This window comes from Drosophila sulfurigaster, chromosome X (genome assembly GCF_023558435.1).
Source record: "Drosophila sulfurigaster albostrigata strain 15112-1811.04 chromosome X, ASM2355843v2, whole genome shotgun sequence".
In the NCBI taxonomy this organism is placed as follows: Eukaryota; Metazoa; Arthropoda; class Insecta; order Diptera; family Drosophilidae; genus Drosophila; species Drosophila sulfurigaster.
This window is the reverse complement of record NC_084885.1, coordinates 18,821,861-18,842,116: the sequence shown is the minus strand read 5'-3', so window position 1 is coordinate 18,842,116 and position 20,256 is coordinate 18,821,861. Positions and strand designations below refer to the sequence as shown.

Genomic DNA, 20,256 nt, shown 5'->3' with positions numbered 1-20,256 from the left:
AATAATGACTTCAAATGGTTTCATTTGCTTTAATTAATTTATAAAAGTATATATTTAGATTGCGGGGAATCAAAAAATCCAACTAAATTCGCTATTGCCTTTAATAAATAAAATATAATATTTTCAGAACATTTTCTGAACTTTCAAGAGTGCATATTCAAATTGTATGTTTTTTTTTTATTGTATAATGTAAAAAAGACAATTGGAATAATGCGACTGAAATTGTCTCAATTTCAATTTAAGCTTTTCAAATGACGCGCCTTTTCTACATATTTTGCAAATATACCAAAAGTGGCATAAAAGGTGAATATTATTTTTCTATATTTTGGTATACTTTGAGAAATTTAGCTTGTGGTCACACTTTAACATAGGTGGACAAAGCTGCAGCTTCAAAGTTGAGAAGCTAATGCTCATAGTTCGTTTAAAAGACTAATTTGTACGATGATAAATAATTCGTATTAATTATATTGTTTGGCTGCCAACAACACCAATGTTTGCTATAAAAACATCGATTTTAAAGTTTCAAATTATCGAATCATCGATAGTGAATGTCATCGATGTTGCTCCACCACTAGCTATCTAATGCGAGAATAAAAGTACAAAAGTTTATTTTGTTTGTTTTTTTTTGTTGTGCACAAACTAAATCGAGTGTGACGACAGTCGGGTGTCAAAATTTCTGTCAAGCTAAATAAGTTTAAGAAAACTAATAAAAAAAAGCGGCAAACCGAAAAGCACGTATGAAAGAATAAAATAAAAAGCAGGGGACAACAACAAATAAAGCATAAACAAAAACACAGACGCTGCGAGCGAGACGCGAGTGTTAAGCGTAGACTGAGAGTGAATAGCATAGCAATAACATCCAAGTGTAAATAATACATTGAGGAAGTGTGTGTGTGTGTGAGGGTAAGGGGCGAATAGCGAAGGCGCCATGTCCAAGGTGCTTAGCCCACACAAGCAGGAGACTGTGTCGCGTCAACGCCCACAACGTTCATGCCCACCGCGGCACAACAACAACAGCGCAGCAAGTGTGACCAGTGCAGTCAGTGTGACCAGCATGGAGGTGGTGTCCAGCATGGATTTGGACGCTCTTGACTACACCAGCGGCAGCTCGATCATTGAGTTTCTCGCCAAGGAACAGGACTGCAACATTGAACCAGCCGACCCGGATAGCATTTTCCAGGAGGTCAGTCGCCTCTCCGACAACACAGACATGCGCTCCGTGGACGAGCTGCTGCTGGAGGCCGAACGTCTCATCCAACAGCAACTGCGTTTAGGCGGCGCCGGCGATGGCGATGCAACTGTTGTTGCATCTCCAGCTACAGCTATGGCACCTGCTGCTGCTGTGCAGCTAAAGCCATGTTCGCCATCATCCTCATCGCCGCAATCGTTGTCATCGCCACAGAATAGCATTAGGCTAAACACACGCTACACACGCTCCATAGAGCATGTGACGACCAAGCCAACATTCGCTTCTCCAAAGCAGGCCAAAGTGGAGCAAGAGGAGTCGCCAACATCAGCAGCAGCAGCAGCTGGAGTTACCCGGGCTCAGACACCACAAACGGATGGCACTTTTGTGGCATTCGTTGATAATCTGCCCTCGGAATCGGTCATCTCCGAGGAGTCCACGCCCAAGGATATGCTGCATCACACACACAATGGCAATGGCAACGAGCTACTCGCCCAGCAGCTGCAGTTGGAACAGCTCGACAATACGGACGACGACGAGGATACGGTGAGTGGATTTTTTTTTAAAGTTTCATTTACAATTCAGTTAGTGTTGCATCCTTGACTGCTGATACTTTTATACACCGTATTCATTGTACTATTCAGTACATTTAAAATTCTATCTCCTCACTCCAAACTCTAAAAGTTTTGAGTCTTTCTTTTTATATTCCTCTTAACTAAATGAAATCAATGATTAAAATTTGGCTGGCAAGCCTCGAAAAAGCAGCAAAGCTAGTGTTGTAGCTGTTAGCTTTTGTTTGCTAGCTTCGACTGTACACCTTGACCTACACCAATGGCCTATTGTATTTCTACCTTTTAGAATTTGATTGAATAGGATTCTTGTTAGAATTTTTAATTTTAATGGATCCCACTGAGCTGTGCCCTTGTATTAGAAATTGTGCAGCAAATTAAATTATATAGTGATGTAATGCTTATCAAATTCTCGTTTCCTATGCTATGCAGAGAGAGTACAGATATCTTTATATGTTGTTCAGAGTTCCAATTGGCCTTTCGATGAGCCCATTTGAATTATATGGTGTTTGAAATATCAATTTATGGTTGAAACTTCTAAATAACATAGTCTCGATATTTCATTGTACAGTAAATGAATTTTCCCTCAAATTTTCGAATAAACTGCAGTTCGAATTGTTTTAAAACGTTCCTTCACCGATAATTATTAAGTAATTTAAGTAATTGTATTTATATTTTAATTTTTTTGCGCTCAAAATAAAACTCAAGTGCTAATAATTTAATAAAAGTAACAATTTTCTATTATTGAACAATTCGGAACTTGATGTTCAAAGTGAAATTTCCATTCAAGTTTTATTTTAAGCGAAAAACCAATCATCGGGCAGCTTTTGTTTTAGTAATTTCACTTGCAATAAAAAGACTTTGAAATTAAACAATTAATTTATATAATTTATTTACTTTACATATGTACAATGTACACGCATACATAAATAGACATTCACTCTGAGACAGACATACACACACGTATATAATAAGGGACATCATACTATACAATGTATCTCATGTCCTAGGCAATGGCCTGGGCCACCGCATCGGCCACAATCCAACCCTCAAGCGCCGTATCCTTGATGTACTTCGGTGGCAGAACAAAGCCATAGGTGCCGCGATCACGCAACTCAATCGTGTACACATACTGGACACCCAAAGCGGCACGACTCCAATCGTCGGAGCCGCCGCCAGCAATGCCGAGCACCTCGTGCGTCACCGAGGCACGATACGAGGTGCCGGTCTTTTGGGCAATCCGATCGACAGCTGTGTTGGCCACACGTTGCAACACGTTCGCATCCTTAACCTTGACCGCCTTGTAGGCCCAGGGATAGACAACCATTTGACCGTAGCTGTGATACGTCAGATATGCATCCAAGTTGTGTTTGCGTTTCGCCAGAAATTCGGCAACCACTTTCGTCTCCTGTTCGGAGGCGGGCGAAGTGCCGCGATACGTGTCACTGCAGGGATTCGTCGAGGAGCCATATCCATTCCAGCCGATATCAAAGTTGCGATTCAAATCGACGCCAAAGCAGTTGGCACGTCGCGATGGCGAACGATTCTTGCGCCACAGACGATTCACCGTGCGACTGTAGACATAACCGTCGGGATTCATCACGCACAAAAAGTACCAGGTCTTTTCGCGCAAATACTTCGGTTGCGTCTCCCATTTGCTCATCAGGTGGTACAGGATGTAGGTGACGGTAGCGGGACTGATCCATTCGCGGGCGTGGATGCCGCCATCGATCCAAATCTTTTTGTACTCGCGTGGGTTCTCAGAAATGCTGTTGAATAAAAATGTTGCATACTTTTAGGAGGCGATCGACAACAAAATATGTTTAAAATAACTGCTGCATACTTTCGAGCTGCAGCTTAGAAGTGAACTGTTTGCTCGAGTTGCAAAAAAGTGTAGCATAGTTTTAGGCTGGATCAGTCAGTTAATTTACACCTACCGCAAGACTTTAATGTCACGTCCCTCGGCCGTCTGTCCGATGGTGTAGAGTCGGGCAATGTCCGGAAACTTGGCACGCACCTCGCGCATAAAAGCATAGATCGTCTCGAGATCATGATAATCCTTCCAGTGCATGCCGCTGCTGCCACTGCGCGATGCCTTCTCTATAAAGAAGAATTCGAAAATTACTTTTCGCTTTCTTTGCAACATCTTTGCAACTTACTTATGCGACTGCCCGGCAACGAGAGGGTGCTATTGATGCCATCCAGCTGCTCGGCATCGATCAGCTCCTGGACATTGCCCGACAGCACTTCGGACTCAAGGCGATGGGCATCGAGAAAACTGCGCGCCGCCTTCACATGCTCCTTGCCAATGGAGATGTCGAGAAATTTGGAATTCTCCTTCCAGATGTTGCCGCCAAACTTTTGCTCCATCACCTGGCCAACGGGAATGCTCTGTTGCATGGCGTCCGTAATGTTGTAGATGCGCCACAGCTGCGTCTCATCGAAACGCTCCGGTATGCCATTGCCATACTCGATGCCAGCCAGGGGCAGCGAGGAGCTGCCATTCAGTGCTGTCATTGTGCCGCTGACCGTGGCACACAGCAACGTTGCCGCCATCAGCAGTCCAAGTTCCATTCGCATTGACATTGCTAAAATGTTTTGTGCTATGGAATAATTTCTTATCAGTTATCTATTGTGTCTGTCGGTTAATTAAGTTAAGAGCTTCGCCCGAAAAAGTTGCCTTTAAATTGGTTTTCTAGTTATGGTTGCAAGTTGGTTATTTCTATTAAGTCTTAATTAGTTATTTAGTTTTGATCGACGTATATGCATTTTTATGATGTCAGCGTTGTAATTGAACTTTCTTTACATATTTTTGTTCGAGCAATGCTCGATTTTTCAATTGAATGTAAAATTTACAATTTGGCCAATTTAAGAGTCTCGCATGTGTTGCACGAGTTGTGTGTGTGTGTATGTGTGTGTGTGTGTGTGTGTGTGTGTGTGTGTATGTGTGTGTGTGTCGAGTGAGTCGAGTATTTGTTGGCCTTGGCCAAGAGCTGGCAGCAAAACGGCCAAGTTCAATGTTACAATATCAAGTCGCAAATCTCGCGAGTGAATTGCCATTGCCTCGAGTGCAGCATTTGCGTGCTTTGAGTGCTTTGTTTGGTTGTCTGGCGCCGATTGATTTCGTTTCTTTAATTTTTTTTTTTTCTGATATACAAAAAAATGTTGACTTGTGCCGCTTTTTATACTACATACATACATATATATACATATTTTACTTCCCCTCGTGTGTATAATAAATTCATTTGCAACATTTGTATGCATCAGGCAATCGCGTAATACCGATGCAAATGATAATGCCTTGGCTTCTTTTTATTATTATTATTTTTTATTTTTATTATTTTGGAAATTATTTCGTCAACAGAATCCGAATTACGAGTGGTCTAAATCTCGCATTTTTTTTTTTAAGCTGGATTTTTATTATTGTCTGACTAACACGACAGTCAGTCAGTTGGTTGGTTGTGGCTATGAAAATAGAAAACGTTCAATTTCGAAACTGTTGTCGCTTTTGGTTAGCACGCAATTGTGCTAATTTTCCCCAACGACCCGTTTAGATTTGTTAGTTTTGTTGTGTCGTCGTTTATTTGGTTCACTTTTTCGTACAGAGTGCAGAGAAATAGTGGAGTGGAGTGAGAACTGGTTCTAAGACTAAACAAACATACAGCATGATGCGATGCGGTGCGATGCGTGTGATTGATAGATTGATGTAGATATCGTATCGTAATTGCCCCCGACCTTCGTGCCAATCACGTGTCGTCCCCGTTGTTGCCAGCAGCAACTCTCGCTATATTAATGTATTTTTTCGTTTTTTACGTTTTTTCATTTTTTGGAAACTGGAGCGAATGCATAGTTTGCCTTGAGGTGAGTTGTAAAACTCGAAAACTTGTTGCAACCCGCTGTTGCAGTTTTTTGTTTTTTTGTTTTTTGAGAGTGAATGAGTGAGAATTTCGTGCGTGTTTTGTTCCACAGTGAAATGTTAATGCGAAATCAGAGACTGAGATGTCGAAAGGTAAACCAAGTTCACTTTAAATGCAGACAGATGCAAACGCAGACGCATCCGCATTAACTTTCTCACACACCAATACACATTTCATTTCCATTCATTTCATTTCATTTGTTTTCTTTTATGTTCGCTTACATTTTGTCTCCTTGTTGTTGTTGTTGTTCTTGTTGTTGATGCGCGTTCTGCTGCTGCAATTGCCGGTCACTTGCTGTTGTTGCTGACACACCTCTTGTTCTCTGCGTGCGTGTGTGTGTGTGTGTGTTTGTGTTGATGTTGATGTGACTGTGACTGTGACACTGGACAGGCCAGTGACTGTGCCAGACTAAATGCTGCCTTTGTGTGCGCTTCAATTTTTATATGAAGCCAAAGCCAGCCAGGCAGCAATGCGAGGGCCGTTTCCCGATAAAAAAAAATACAAAAAAAAAACCAAAATACCAAACCAAACAAAACCAAGAAAAAAAATGGAAATAAATAAAAAAAAATCACACACGCTCACAAATCAGAGAAAAAGACAAAAAAAAAAGAGACCGAATCAAGCGTTATACAGAATTACAACAGAAAGTGAAAAAAAAACAAATTTTGGAATAAAAAAATTGCGCTACTGGCTGACGACCGATCTTGGAGCGATCGGCGCGTACTGAATGAAATGACAAGCGCACCGCAGCTGCGTCGCTGTAGTCGCAGTCGCAGCGGCAGCAGCAGCGGCGTCGCCAGCAGCAGCGCTGCGACGTCGCAGTGCGAGAGAGTCACGCTTGGTAAGATTAAAGCTTACACACAAAAACAAAAAAAAAAAAATAGACAACAATAAACTTTTTAACATTATTTGTTGCTGTTGCTCTGTCTTGCACATGTCCCACGTTCACATGTGCATGTGCATATGCATGCCTTACTCTCTCTCTCTCTCTCTCCCCCCGTGTGAGTGTCTGTGTGAGAGAGCGGAGCGAGAGCGTGAGTGAGTGAGAGGTGGGTGGGATGCTAGCTGCGATGCTTCTTCGCCTACAACGACATTGACTCTCTGTTATCGTCTTTTGCATTGTGCTTCTTGGAAGCGTGAGCAGCACAGCTGCATGCACTTTGCACCTTGCACTCCCCATATCTCGGATTCACACACAGTTTGGCAGTCACAATGACAGCAAACACGCTTTAAAGTTTCCTAACATAAAATTAACACATTTATTTTTGGCGTCAATACAATCATTATTTGCTAGATTGATTATCACATCTGCACGAAGCTAGCTATTATGGAAATTTCATTGTCACCATTGATTTATGAAAAGTTTCCAACGAAATTGCATTTGGCATGCAATGAAATTAATGCCTTTTTTATAGTAATACGGGTTAAATCTAAAATTGCACTTTGTTTCAAAGCGACCTTTACTCTTCTTACATATTATTTTTTTTTGTTTTTGTTTTTTATTGTTTCGTTCTGATAACGCTTCTAATTACGCGACTAATAACCTCCAAGTATTATTCAAAATACGTGAGTATATGAAATCTATTTAGAGTGATTAACAATAGCATTCTATTATATGTTTTTTTAATACGAATAAAAAAGAAAAATCAAACAAAAAACTATCAAGCTGGTCCACTTGTTGGAGTCGACTTAAAAATACCCTATTTTAGTATTTAGTATAATAAGTATTGAAATTAAAAATTCCTGTAGTATTTAAATTATTATTATCTCTTAAACACTCTTTTCTTATAGAGTGAAGTAATTTAATCAATTGTTCATATGAAATGTGTATTATTCATTGCAAATTTCAACATAATCCGTTGGTGTGGGGAAATACCTGATGATCTGCTAACCGGTGATTGGGAATTGACCCAACAGATAACTTTAGGCATGAGACACACAACGTGCTAAGTCGAGATAGAGATAGAAATAGAGAGAGAGACGAGCTTTGTTTTCAATTGTTTAATTGACTTGATTCGTTTGCGATGCACATTGAGCACTGCGAGAACTGCGCGTCGCAACACGTCACGACACGTTGCGACTTGTCCTCTCGTGAAAGTTTTGGCATTTCTCCTGTCGCATCGAATCTTCTGATTCGTTTCACTTCAATTCACATATGAATAACATTGTGTTCTCTCAGGATGTTATTATTAAGTGTTAACAGTTAATCTGTTGATCATGGTATACAATTATGAGATTTTATGTAAATATATGCTTTTGTATCGATGTATTTGTGTACGCTCATATGACGGCGCAATTTTTGACCCACTTGTCATATTTTTACTTTCTTTTGCCTTTAATGATGATAAACATGCCCCTCTTCAATTTGGTTTATTTTTTTGTTGTTGGTATTTTTTTTGTTCATCTCTTCTCTTCGACTTCGACTTCGACTTTGGCTTCTGCTTCTGCTTCTTCTCTGCTCTTCTACTGCTTCTTGTTGTTGTATTTTGCGTATTGTTGTTTGTTGTTGAGCTCATTTAAAAGATTTTCACTTTTGTGCGTTACCCTTTTGAAACCGCAAACTGCGAACTGCTGCAGCCGCAGTTTATTGTCGGCCTAAACAATATATAATAACAATTTAAACAACAATCGGTCAGCATCTTGAAAACTTGATTGTGGCTTTTATTCTTAACAAAAATCTATACAAAAGTTAAGCATCGTTTTTGTTTTTTGTGTATTGTAGGGTATGCGTTAGTCGAGCATCGGTTGGTTAGTTGATTGGCGGGCGTCGAGTTCTCACCTGTTTTTGGGGTAACGCGTTCGACGTCTAAATCACTTTCTTTGGGGGCTTTGAGCTTTTTGCTGCAAGCAATAAGCAAGCAAGCAAGTTGCGACGCCTTTCGCCTTTCGCCTGCCCCGCATAATTTCTATATGCATGTAAAACTAAATGAATATACATATACGATTTTAAACATACATACATCCACACTGTTGTTATTCGCCCGTCGCGGCATTTGTCTTTTACTGGTTTTCAAAACGCGATTGAAAGTGAAAGTTTCACTAGCTGCCAGCTACCAGCTGCTTGCTGCTCACTGCTTGCTCTCCATCTCGCTCGCACTCGCACTCACACTCACAACTCCCACTCTCGCATGCTCTCACATTGATGATATTCTCTTGAAGTCTGTCTTGTGGTGTACTGCTTTCTATTTGTGGTCTGGTTTACATAACTCGATTGACAGTTTCGCATTACGACTATTAGCCAAAATCGATACATTGAAATCGACAATTTTTGATTGAGAAAATTGCATAGCTCACTCCTGCACTTTACTTACTAACTACAAAGTGTTTGCTGTCTGCTAAGCTGAGCTTTCCACTATGCATGTGGCGCCTAAAAGCATGCAACACTTTTTTGTTGTAGGCATCAAGCAGTGCAAATTGCTGAATTACCAAAGCAGGCGCACTTCTTCATTACGATGATGACGATGAGCATTATCTTCAATGCAATGACTAAAGGGTTTTTTCGCCCTATTATTATTATGTCACACATTTAGCACACGTTCGATAGACTGAAAGTTAAACGCTTGCATAATATCAATACATTATCTATGTATATTGCTTTCCCAGTTACGACAACAAAAGTCTCACAAATTTCCAGTTTTATGTCGCTTTTTATGGCCATCATTAATTTGCAAAATTTGCATACATGAATTCAATTAATGAACTGACAAATGAAATGCCAATCAAATTGCAAATTTACAAATATTCTGCACCGCACAAATGCAATTTGCTTTACATACATTGTGTGATGATTGTAAAGCTTAACACACACTTGAGTGTGTTGCTTAAGCTGAGCTATGTAAAAAATAATCAAAACAATTTGCTATTTAAAATGTAATGAAACCAATTTATTATTTAAAATGTGGAATATGAAACAAGCACATCACTCTCGTCTCGTTTTTTGTTTATTATGATACGCAAAAAAAAAGGCAAAATAAATAATATTAAATTATTAATGAGTAGTGAATTAAATTAGCTACTGCAGCTGTTGAGCTATTGTGCGTAGAAATTCGAATGCTTCCTCACCCGATTCGAGTATGTACTGCGGTGGCATCAGATAGCCATAACGACCCTGATCCTTGAGGAACACATTGTACACGAAATGCGGCTCAATGCGATCCTGCACCCAATCCGCCGAGTTGCCCGGCCTGGCAAGCTTCTGGCGATAGCTGCTGCCCAAACTGTATTCGGCATGGTTCAGTCGACGGAAATTGAGCATCGCCTGGCGTGCGGTGAATCGCAATTCCCGCTGATTGGGCGTCACATAGTCGGCATCGCCCCACGGATATGTGATCGTTTGGCCATAGCCACCAAACGAAACGTATGCCCCGAGATAGTCACGCATGCCCAGTAGGAAATTTCGCATCGCTCGCGTCTCGGCTTCCGAGAAACTCTTGGCGCCCTGATACAGATTCTTGCAGGGATTTGTGGTGGCTCCCGCCTGACCCCAGGCATACTCAAAGTTGCGATCCAAATTGACGCCATAGCAACCGCTGTCGCTGTCATAGTTGCGATTCTTTGTCCACAGTCGATCGGTGAGCCGCGAGTACTGATAGCCATCGGGATTGGCCAGCGGCAGAAAGTACCAATCGATGTGACGCATCGTCTTCTCCGCTCTGCCCTGGCTCCACAACCACGTTAGCTTCGAGATGGCGTAGGTGAGTGCCGCAGGACTCAACCAGTCGCGAGCCTGCATGCCAGCGTCCACAAAGACGGCCCAGTTCTTGGGATTGCCATTGGAGACTCTGCGTGGCAGAAACATTGGGGAGTATAAGCAAATTGTTTTAGTAGTGAGCAAATGATTAGTTGCAGTAATAATTGGCATAATAATGATTGATTGAAGTATTGTAATACTTCAGCATGACCTGAAAATGTTATTATTTGCTGCGCTGTTAAGTTAACAGTACTATCATTGAGTTTAGAATGTTCGGAATAGTTGTGGGAAGAAGAAAGATTTAACAGTAGGAATAGTTGGAGTAATAATAATGAAATTACAATTTATAATATTTTAAGATAACATATTCATCAACTGTTGAACTGCTTTTGCACACAAATGCTATTATTTTATGCTCTGTTCATTTGACAGCATAGGCATTTAGTTTAGTAATGTTAAAGATTTAAGAGAAACATAGATAGTTACTATCGGATAGTAAGATAGATAAATAGTTAAGTCGGAATAATAATAATGAAATTACAAATTCCAATATTTGAAGACATTCCTTAACTGTTAAACTGTTGTTGCACAAAAATGTTATTCATTTGTTGCGTTGTTTAGTTAATAGTATTAGCGCAGAGTTTTGTAATTATTGATGTGGCTATGAAATTAGCAGTAATATAGTGTGAAAGATAACAACATTTGAAATAAGAGTTATTAAATTACAAATTATGATATTAGGTGACAGAAATATATAATTAAGTTGTAGACATTCACATACCACTTCGATTTCAACATCATTTAGATTGTTCGCTTTTATGTTATTATTGCAAAATTAACTCTAAACTGTTCAAGATCGTCTTTAAACGGTTTATTATAATTTCTTGTTTATATCGATAAAATGTTTATGTACATGTGTTATGTACAGCTCTAGTAACACTGCAAGAATTTATTTTATTAGGTCAGGAGTTAGGTTAAATATTTTTTTTTTTAATTTTTCAAGAACGGTATTTTATGCTAAGTTCCTTCTTGAACTTTTATTTACATTCCAATAAGCTGCTAACACAATAAATAAAATTTCGTTAGTTTCACACATGAGAAGATTAATGTACAAATGCGAAACCAATAAATCAGATATTATAAAAAGCTTTTTAAAGGCGGTTTTGGGTACTAGTGTGTTTAGAGCAAAAATTTTGTTAAGAATTTTAATGCTTTCGATATAGGAGTAAAAATTATAAGTGACATACAAGTATTAACAGCGATAGCATTTAAAACGTTTACGAAAATTAATCAATCATTCAAATCACTTAATCAATCATTCAATCAATCACTAAATAAATCAATCAATTCTTTAGTTTACTTGGTTTATTTGCGATGCACATTGAGCACTGCGAGCACATTTACACATTAACCAATCAATCAATCAATCACTTAATCAATCAATCAATCACTCACTCAATCATTTATTCAAGTATCAATCGATCAATCAATCATACGCACCTTATCACTTCAAACACTAACGCATTAACCAATCAATTAATCAATCACTTAATCAACCAATCAATCATATATTCAATTATCAATCAATCAATCATACGCACCTTATCACTTCCAACACTAACACATTAACCAATTAATTAATCAATCACTTAATCAATCAATCAATCACTCAATCAATCACTCAATCAATCAATCATTTATTCAATTCTCAATCAATCAATCATACGCACCTTATCACTTCCAACAGTAACACATTAACCAATCATTCACTCAATCACTCAATCAATCATTTATTCAATTATCAATCACTCAATCAATCATACGCACCTTATCACTTCCAATGGCCGCTTGTTGCGCGTCAGACCGATTTGAATGATCTCGGTGAGATCGGAGTGCGTTTCGAGGATGTTCTGCATGAACTGCTGAATATCGCCCTGATCGTGATAACGACGCCAAGTCAAGAGCGATCCCTCGCGATTGAGCCAAGGCAGCGAATAGTTGGCACTCGTGCTTGGATTATCCGTTTCGCTATCAACGACATCGGTGTAGGTATCATCGATGGCCGTTTCGATGTCATCGATCATGATGTTGTAGCTGAAGCCTGTTTTCTCCATGTACTGCTGGGCAGCCTCGACATTCTTGTGTTCGACAAGTATATCGATGCCATCCTGATTGACATTCCACACTTCGCTGCCTACAAAGCAAGTTAAAAGAAGATTATGAGAGAATTATGTTTGAATACTAATGAAGAACTCGCTACCAAAATGTCGTATGAAGGCGCGTAACTTAGGCGAACCGAGACGTGTCTCGTGCAGCTTCCACAGCTGATAGCCGTAGTAGCGACGCACCGAGGCATCGTTGCGATAACGTCGATTGATCTGATACGTTGAGCCCGGCGATATGAAATCGAAACGTCGCAAGTCCGTGGGCACAAGCCACTGCAACTGCTCAAACGTTGCCTCATACAGCTCGGTGCTGTTGAGCATCCAGATTTCGGGTAGATTACCCCATCCTGGCACTTGGACGCTGCGCAAGAGCAACAAATGTGACTCCACTGAGCCCCCACCGAGTAGTTGACCTAATAGCAGAGTTAAGCATATTCTGAACATCATGCTGATCGTGCTACGCAAACAGAACTGACTCGTTGCTCTCGACAGAAGGTCAAACGCAGCTCAACATAATTTTTGACTGAATATTTCTTTTGCCTGCTGTCCAAGTTGATGTTGCCTCTCACTGTTCTTGCTGTTGTTCTTCACGTTGTTGTTGTTGCTCCATTGATTAATGCCAAATTTATGCGTAAAGACCTGGTTCTCAAGTTGCCTAGCTGACTGACTGACTGGCTGGCTGGCTGGCGCTGTGCGCTGTGTGAGTTGGCTCGCTGCCAGTGGCTGGGCGTTAAATATGCTTGACATATTCCACTATTTTGTGGTGCTACTTAGCTTGTTGTTCCCTATTGGCCTAATCACTGGCCAACAAGTCACTCGGCCAAGAGGTCAACAGCCCAAAGCACGCACTTCACCGACTGCTGACCGGCATTTTTGCATACAAATGTCGTTAGAACGCCGAGCAAAGTTGTTGCTTTGCTATACGCGGTAGCGAAACAGCTAGAAAGGTGTTTACTTAATTGCAAATCGCAAGTTGTAGGTATTATAATAAGTGCTTTACACTTCTAGTGTAATGAGTATTGCTTTCAACATAAATATAAATTAGCCAAATTAGTCTAAAAGTCAGTTTTGGCGGTTCTTATTCTTTAATATATATCAAATTAATCATTAATTGTAGCTATTCTCTATCATTATGATTTATCATGATTTTAAATCATTGAATTAATATTCAATCTAATTCTGTAAAATATAAATTTGGTTGCACACTTTTTAAAACACCTAAAACAATTTGGACGTTAGATGTAAAATTTAAGGGAGAAAGCTTTGCTTTTTGTTGCACACGAACCAAATTTATGACACGCCCACTTTTGACCATGTTAAAGTCTTAACATCAAGGCAAATAGAGCAAACTTTTGTTTTGTATATTGTCTACCCGGTATATCATAGTTTATCACACTTGGTTGACAGCTTTTCTAGGTGCTGTTGATTGCTTTATAATCGCTATTAAGAACGTCGCCGCAGGGACTTACCGAACTCTTCGACAAACTGATTGAACTGTGCATCCGGTGAGCTGTCGGCACGCCTGCGTGTCCCATTGAAATTGAGCTTCCACAACTGATCGCCCCGATAGCTAACGTAGTTCTCGTCCAGCGCCGATCGCACTGCCGATCGCCGACCTTTGCCCGCCTGTCGATCCATCGGTCGCAGGTAGCGCAAAAGCTGCGTCACACCGCCGCCAAAGAACGGCAAACGCACTAAATTATCGCGAGTGCGTGGCTGCGTAGCATTTGCTTGTATTGCCAAACACATGCATATTGCAGCCCACGTGACGTATGCGTAATGCATGCTGCTGTTGCTTCCACTTGTGTTTGCTCTGTTTGTTTATCCTCTCGAGTTGATGATGGGGCCCCACACTCGAGATTCGTCGAGATGTCTTCGAGTACCTGTTGCTCGTGTGGCCGTTGGATTCAGTTTGGCTGGCGATGCGCTGAGAGACCGGCAAATAACGGCCAAATTTCTTCTTGACCATCGTGTTCTCAATTCTCCAATTTTTCTGGGCCATACAATGGGCCAAAATTAGCATAGCTTAAATATATCACTCATGTTGCTGTTGCTTTTGTTTTTTTTCTGTTGTATATTTGTGTTGTCTGCTCTTGGGTTTGTTTTTTTTTTTGGCAAAACTTTTACTTTGCCGCGACTGTTATACGCATCGCATTGGCATAAACGATTCTGTTATATGGTCTGCAAAGTGGAATCTCTTTCGCTGTTTTGCCCTTTCTCCATGCTTCACTGCGATGGTTGACGTTGTAAGTTAGGCTTTTAAATGGGTAATGAATATCAAAATATCAAGATTTTGGCAAATGCATAATTAAGATTTGAATTTATAGATCGCAAATAGATGCACTATTATCTTCTTAAGATGTTATCTACTGATATGTGATGGAATTTCGATATAATATTCATAGGCTCTGCTAAGAATTTTTCATTTCTGGATTTCATATGTATAAATTAAGAGTGACAATCAGTACAGTATTTTAACTCCTAATTTATATCGAAGAATTGTTCTTCAGTAATTCCCCGTTTGCTTTCGCAACTAAAAGAAAAAAAAAGAACACATTTGCATTTGATTTTTGTCAATAAACATGTCTCAGTCTATTCTTTGAATGTTCAATTTGTCTAGTTACAAATAAATAAATAAATAAATAGTTTCGTATAAATAACATTAAAAAAAAATGAGTGAGTTTGGACGCGTAATAAAAAAAAAAAAAAAAAGTATTGAACTAAAGTCTAGTTGTGTGTGCGTGTGGAAAACGCAACAACTAATGGAAGCGACGGCGACTGCCAAAGCTCCTGCTTGTGTCGGTTCCATTGCGGAATTCCTGGTGGATAGCACGGGCAACGGTATCGACGAACGTGAAGCCATCCTTGCCATTGTAATCAATGAACTGGGCGGGCAGCACGAAGCCGTAGCGTCCCGTGTCACCCATCTCAATGGTGTAGGCATACTTGATGCCCGCAATGCCCTTGGCCCAATCATCGGAGCCACCGGCGGCGGGATAAAGTGTTGTGGCCGATGAGCCAACCGTATACTTGACGCCCGACGACTTGGTGATGATCTGTAAATGAAAAAAGGAAGAAGTGAGTAAAGATAAATCATTAGATAGAGAGTTGACATTGCTTACCGAGCCAGCTTGGCGTGCAACACGATCCAGATCGGCGCGATCCTTGGTTAGATGATAGTCATAGCCCCATGGGTAGAGAATGTATTGGCCATAGCTGTGGAACGAGAGGTACGCCTGGAAAGTGTTGCGTGGGAATCCGCTGATGAATTTCGAAATGTAGAATGTCTCGGGCTCAGAGAAGGCTTTGCTGCCGCGGTACGTCTGAGAGCAGGGACTGGCCGAGGTGCCCTTGCCGCCCCACTTGTAGCCAAAGTTGCGATTCAGATCGACACCGGGACACTGACGACCGTGGGCACGCATATTCTTGCGCCACAAACGATCCGTGGTGTGGGAGTATTCATAGCCATCGGGATTGGCAACAATGTGGAAATAGTAATTGACATTCTGCAAGTATGGTGGCAATTCATCGTTGCCCTCGGCTATCTGATTGGCAATGTAACTGACAGTTGCCGGACTGATCCATTCACGTGCATGCATGCCACCATCGATCCAGATGCTTGGGTTGTTCGGTTTGCCATTCGATATTCTAGAGAGAGAGAGACAATGAAAGAAAATTTACAGTCGAGAGTTGTCAGCACTTACTTGAGTATCTTCAGGGGTCGCTTCTCCACGGAGTAGCCAATGATTTCGGTAGAGCAAATGTCCGGATAGGTTTTGGCCAGGTAATCGATGAAGCCGTAAATGTCCTCGAGACGATGATAGGCCTGCCACGTGAGACGATGACCTGTCGATGGCAGAGAAGGCGGAGCGAGCATTTCGTTAGCAAAACCAAAAAAAAAAACACACACACACACACTATGGCAACCCCAAATCCAAAAGAATGCAAGCGGTTCATTCAACCCCAAAGTAGCAGGAGAAATAAAAGCGATTCTCGTGTCAAGTGGTAGGTGAAGAAATGTTGCACGCGGCGCCACGTTGCAAAGTTGCCGCTGCAACGGCTCAATTGCCCTTCCGGGCAAAGGAAATTGCGTGTCTGTCTTGCTGTCTGTCTGTTATTGATTAAACAAGTGTCTTGCAAGTCGCGGCCCCTGCCACACTTTTTCCCTACTTTCCCGTCTTGTCTGGGTGCGTGGCCATTCAAGTTCATGTGCCGCGCTTGTGTGCTTGTTGAGTGCAGTGCTCGCTGCACAGGAGCATGCAACCTGGCCTGGTGGCAAGAGAATGTCAAAACTGTCACTCAATTGCCGTCTCGATGTCTCTTTTCTTATGTGGCCCTTTCTTCCTCATTATCTGCAGTCGTGTGTCCTGTCACTTTGCTTTATGACTTTTCACACGCCCTCGCCATTAGCTGCATTAAAAGCTCGTTTATGGCAACACCCTTTGCGACAAGTTGCCGCTCCTGGTTCTTGCCCCTTTTTATTTTTATTTTTTTTTTTTTATTGCTTCCAACCCTTGTGCTGTTTTTAACCCTCTCACTGTTTCTTTCCTTCGGCTGCTGTCCCAAATCTATTCCCCTTGCAACTACTCACCCTTGCGGTTCTGCAACTCGGCGATTTTCTCCGCTGGCGGATTCTCCACTTCGATCACCTGCTGCAAGTTATCGATCAGCACAATGCGCGACAAGTTTGCGGCACGAATGTGACGCTCTGCGGCAGCCAACATCTGAGGTTTCAGCAGATAGTCCACCTCCTGTTTGACTTCCTTCCACAGTTGACCATCGTATTTCGATTGCAGCTCATCGGCCAGCTTCTTATCCTTGTCGGTTTGCACCACAATACGCCACACCTGAGCGCCATCATAACGACGCAGATTTGAGTTCACTGCAGATTCCTCAGCATCGATCTTTTGCAGTTCCTGTTCCTGGTTGTGCATAAACGAGGCATTCACATAGTTAAGCACACTGTCGAGCACCTGGATTGGCTCCGGTTTGTGTGGCACAACCGCGGGAATAATTGTCGTCAATATGGATTGTTCCGCTGGCTTCACTGCCTCGGGTTCTGGCTGGGATTGTGCCTCAGGCTGAATGGCGGCCACTTCAGGTGTTTCATCGGCTTGGATCTCAGGCTGCTTTTCCGCTTCGGGTTGCTGCTCTACAATGGGCTGCTTTTCAAACAATTCGGTTTCTTTGGGCACTTCGTTATTGATTGCGGCAGGAATAATAGCTTCCTCGGCATCGTTCTGTGTTTCCTTCTCGACGGTTGCTGGTTGAGCTTCAATCTCTGCTTGAGCTTCAGGCTCTTGTTGCGCCTCAGACTCGATTTCGGGTTGAGTTTGAGGTGCAGGCTCAGCTTCAGCTTGGGGTTGAGCTTCTGGTTCAGCTTCAGGTTGTGTTTCTGGTTCGGCTTCAGGTTGAGCTTCGGCTTCTGGTTGTGCTTCAGCTTCAGGTTGAACCTCAGCTGCGGGTTGGACCTCAGCTGCAGGCTGAGCATCTTGTTGAATCTCAGCTGCTGGCTCAGGTTGAGCTTCAGCTTCCGGTTGAGTCTCAATTTCAGGCTCGGATTCAGCTTCAGGCTGGACGATAACTTCGGGTTGAGCTACAATTTGTGGTTGAGCTTCGGCTTCAGTTTGAACCTCAGCATCCTGCTGAATTTCGGGTTGAACGTCAGCTTCAGGTTGAGCTACAGTTTCTGGCTGAGCTACAGCTTCAGGCTGAACCTCAGCTTCGGGTTGAATCTCGGCATCTTGTTGAATTTCAGCTTCAGATTGCACCTCAGTTTCTGGCTGAACCTCAGCTTCGGGTTGAATCTCAGCTTCGGGCTGAATCTCGGCCTCAGGTTGAGCTACAGCTTCGGGTTGAGCTTCGGTATCATGTTGTACTTCAGCTTCGGGTTGAGTTTCAGCTGCGGGTTGAGCTACAGCTTCGGGTTGCACTTCAGCTTCGTGTTCCACCTCAGCTTCGGGAGCAATCTCAGCATCTTGTTGCACCTCAGCGTTAGGTTCAGGTTGCACCTCGGCATTGTTCTCGATTGCAGGTTCCGATTCGGCTTGAGGTTCAACTTGGTTGTCCGCTTCGCTTTCGATTGGCTCAGCTTGAGCAACTTCTGCTTCGGTTTCTTCAGCAGCATCGTGCTGCACTGGCTGAACGGTTTCTTCAATGTTGTTGTCCTCTTGCTGCAGCAGCTGCTGCTCGGTGACGGACTCGACATCGATCTCGGGCAGCGCTGTCTGTGGCACAAACTCACTTGGCTGCTGCTCAGGCTCAGCGGCAGCGTCATCCTCTTGCTGTTGGTTGGCACTCGCCCCCAACTCCTCCTCGGGCAGCAGATCACTTATGACGGCGCTCAAACCTTCCTCGATGCCATGGGCCATGGACTCCAGCACAGATGCTTCAGTGGTGTCCACTTCGTTGTCGGCAATCGGCTCATTTTCCACCTTGGGTTCTTCTTCAACAGCCGCTTGGACTGGTGCTGTCTCCTGTTCGGTTTCCTTTTGTTCCTCCTGTTCGGTTTCCAACTTCAGAGCCTCTTCTGTGGCCGCGGCAAAGTCCTGCTGTTGTTCCTCAGCCTCATCGGCTTGCAATTCCTGCTGTGACTCCGACTCCGCGTTGGGTGCAATTGGTGCCTCTTCCGTGACTGTTTCCACCACATTCTCGGCGTTCTCTAGCTGCGCCTCCTGGCTCGTTGCCTGGTTCTGGATTTGTTCCGCCGACTGCTGCTCCACACCCTCGACTGGATGCTCGACCACATGCTCCTCGATGAGTTCCGGCGAGGCAACCGCAGCCTCGGACTCTGGCTCCGGTTCCGACATCAATTCCGATTCGGTTTGCGCTTCGGGTGCCAGTTCGGCCAAGGTAATGTCACTGGGCAGCTCCACCAATTGCATGGCGGGCGTATCATCGCTCTCCAGCATCAGCATATCAGCGTTCTCATCGGCATCGTTGTCGCTGTCGTTGGTATCGATGGTATTGCGATTCACATGCTCCGTATCGTCCAGTTGACTGGCCACCGACTCAGGGACCAGCATATACATATCCGTGTTGCCATTAGCCGGCACTGCGGCCATCTTCATGTCATCCACAACCACAGCTGAGGGCGAGGCAGCTGTCGGCTCCGCTGCAGGCAATTCGTTGCGTTCGAGCGCCAAGCGATCCAGCGACATGGACGCTGTCTGGCTGATGAAGAGCAGCAACAGTAGCAGTGGCATCCCTGTTGTTGTTGTTGTTGTTGCTGCTGTTGTGATTGTTGATGATGATTTGTTGTTGGTGTTGTTGTTGTTGGCTGTTTGCCTTGCTCTTAATCTCGCGTCGTACATCTTGGCGAGATCTAACACTAAACCGTAATGAGACATGTCCCATTGGTGGAGTGGCGCTTTTATACCAACGCTGGGAAAGTATTGCCATTTCATTTTCGATATTTTTCTCTGTGGCTGCCGTTGACAGCGCTGTCGACGTTGCTGTCCCCAGTGGCTAGCTAAAGCTTTTTACACTCTATGTGTGTGTGAGTGTATGGGTGTGTCTCTCGATGTGTGTGTGTGTGTGCGGCAATCGTGTTATGTATGTAAATGCGACGATGCCGTTGCTTATTTCTTATGGTCACACAAACAGCGACAAGTCCATCGCTGTCGCTGACTGCGATCGCTGCTGCTGCTGCGACGACGGCAGCAGCGACAACGATTGTGGCAGTGACGTTGACAGCGACGCCGACGGCGACTGCGACGCTCTCTTCCTT

The 20,256-nt window shown here is 42.8% G+C and overlaps 4 protein-coding genes across 4 annotated transcripts in view; 1 reads left to right on the top strand and 3 right to left on the bottom strand.

Annotated features, from left to right (window-relative positions):
• Positions 1-574: 574 nt before the first annotated feature.
• LOC133847912 (centrosomal protein of 162 kDa) overlaps positions 575-20,256 on the top strand; it is a 31,809-nt gene continuing 12,127 nt past the window's right edge. The window contains exon 1 of the mRNA XM_062283205.1: positions 575-1,732. Coding sequence (XP_062139189.1) covers positions 929-1,732 — 804 coding nt within the window. The 5' untranslated portion in view covers positions 575-928. The remainder of the gene's footprint in view (positions 1,733-20,256) is intronic.
• Positions 2,623-6,224, bottom strand: LOC133848093 (carboxypeptidase B). The gene is made up of 4 exons (XM_062283484.1): positions 5,894-6,224; positions 3,915-4,358; positions 3,693-3,855; positions 2,623-3,524 (listed from the first exon to the last, which is right to left on the bottom strand). Exons 2-4 carry the CDS (start codon positions 4,339-4,341, stop codon positions 2,762-2,764), a joined length of 1,353 nt encoding a protein of 450 aa, XP_062139468.1. The 5' UTR covers positions 4,342-4,358; positions 5,894-6,224; the 3' UTR covers positions 2,623-2,761.
• LOC133848580 (carboxypeptidase B) lies at positions 9,678-14,494 on the bottom strand. The gene is made up of 3 exons (XM_062284208.1): positions 13,997-14,494; positions 12,190-12,556; positions 9,678-10,453 (listed from the first exon to the last, which is right to left on the bottom strand). The coding sequence occupies exons 1-3, from the start codon at positions 14,310-14,312 to the stop codon at positions 9,685-9,687; spliced, it is 1,452 nt and encodes a 483-aa protein (XP_062140192.1). The 5' UTR covers positions 14,313-14,494; the 3' UTR covers positions 9,678-9,684.
• Positions 15,096-19,873, bottom strand: LOC133848702 (retinitis pigmentosa 1-like 1 protein). The gene is made up of 4 exons (XM_062284358.1): positions 17,119-19,873; positions 16,232-16,373; positions 15,650-16,175; positions 15,096-15,583 (listed from the first exon to the last, which is right to left on the bottom strand). The coding sequence occupies exons 1-4, from the start codon at positions 19,838-19,840 to the stop codon at positions 15,287-15,289; spliced, it is 3,687 nt and encodes a 1,228-aa protein (XP_062140342.1). The 5' UTR covers positions 19,841-19,873; the 3' UTR covers positions 15,096-15,286.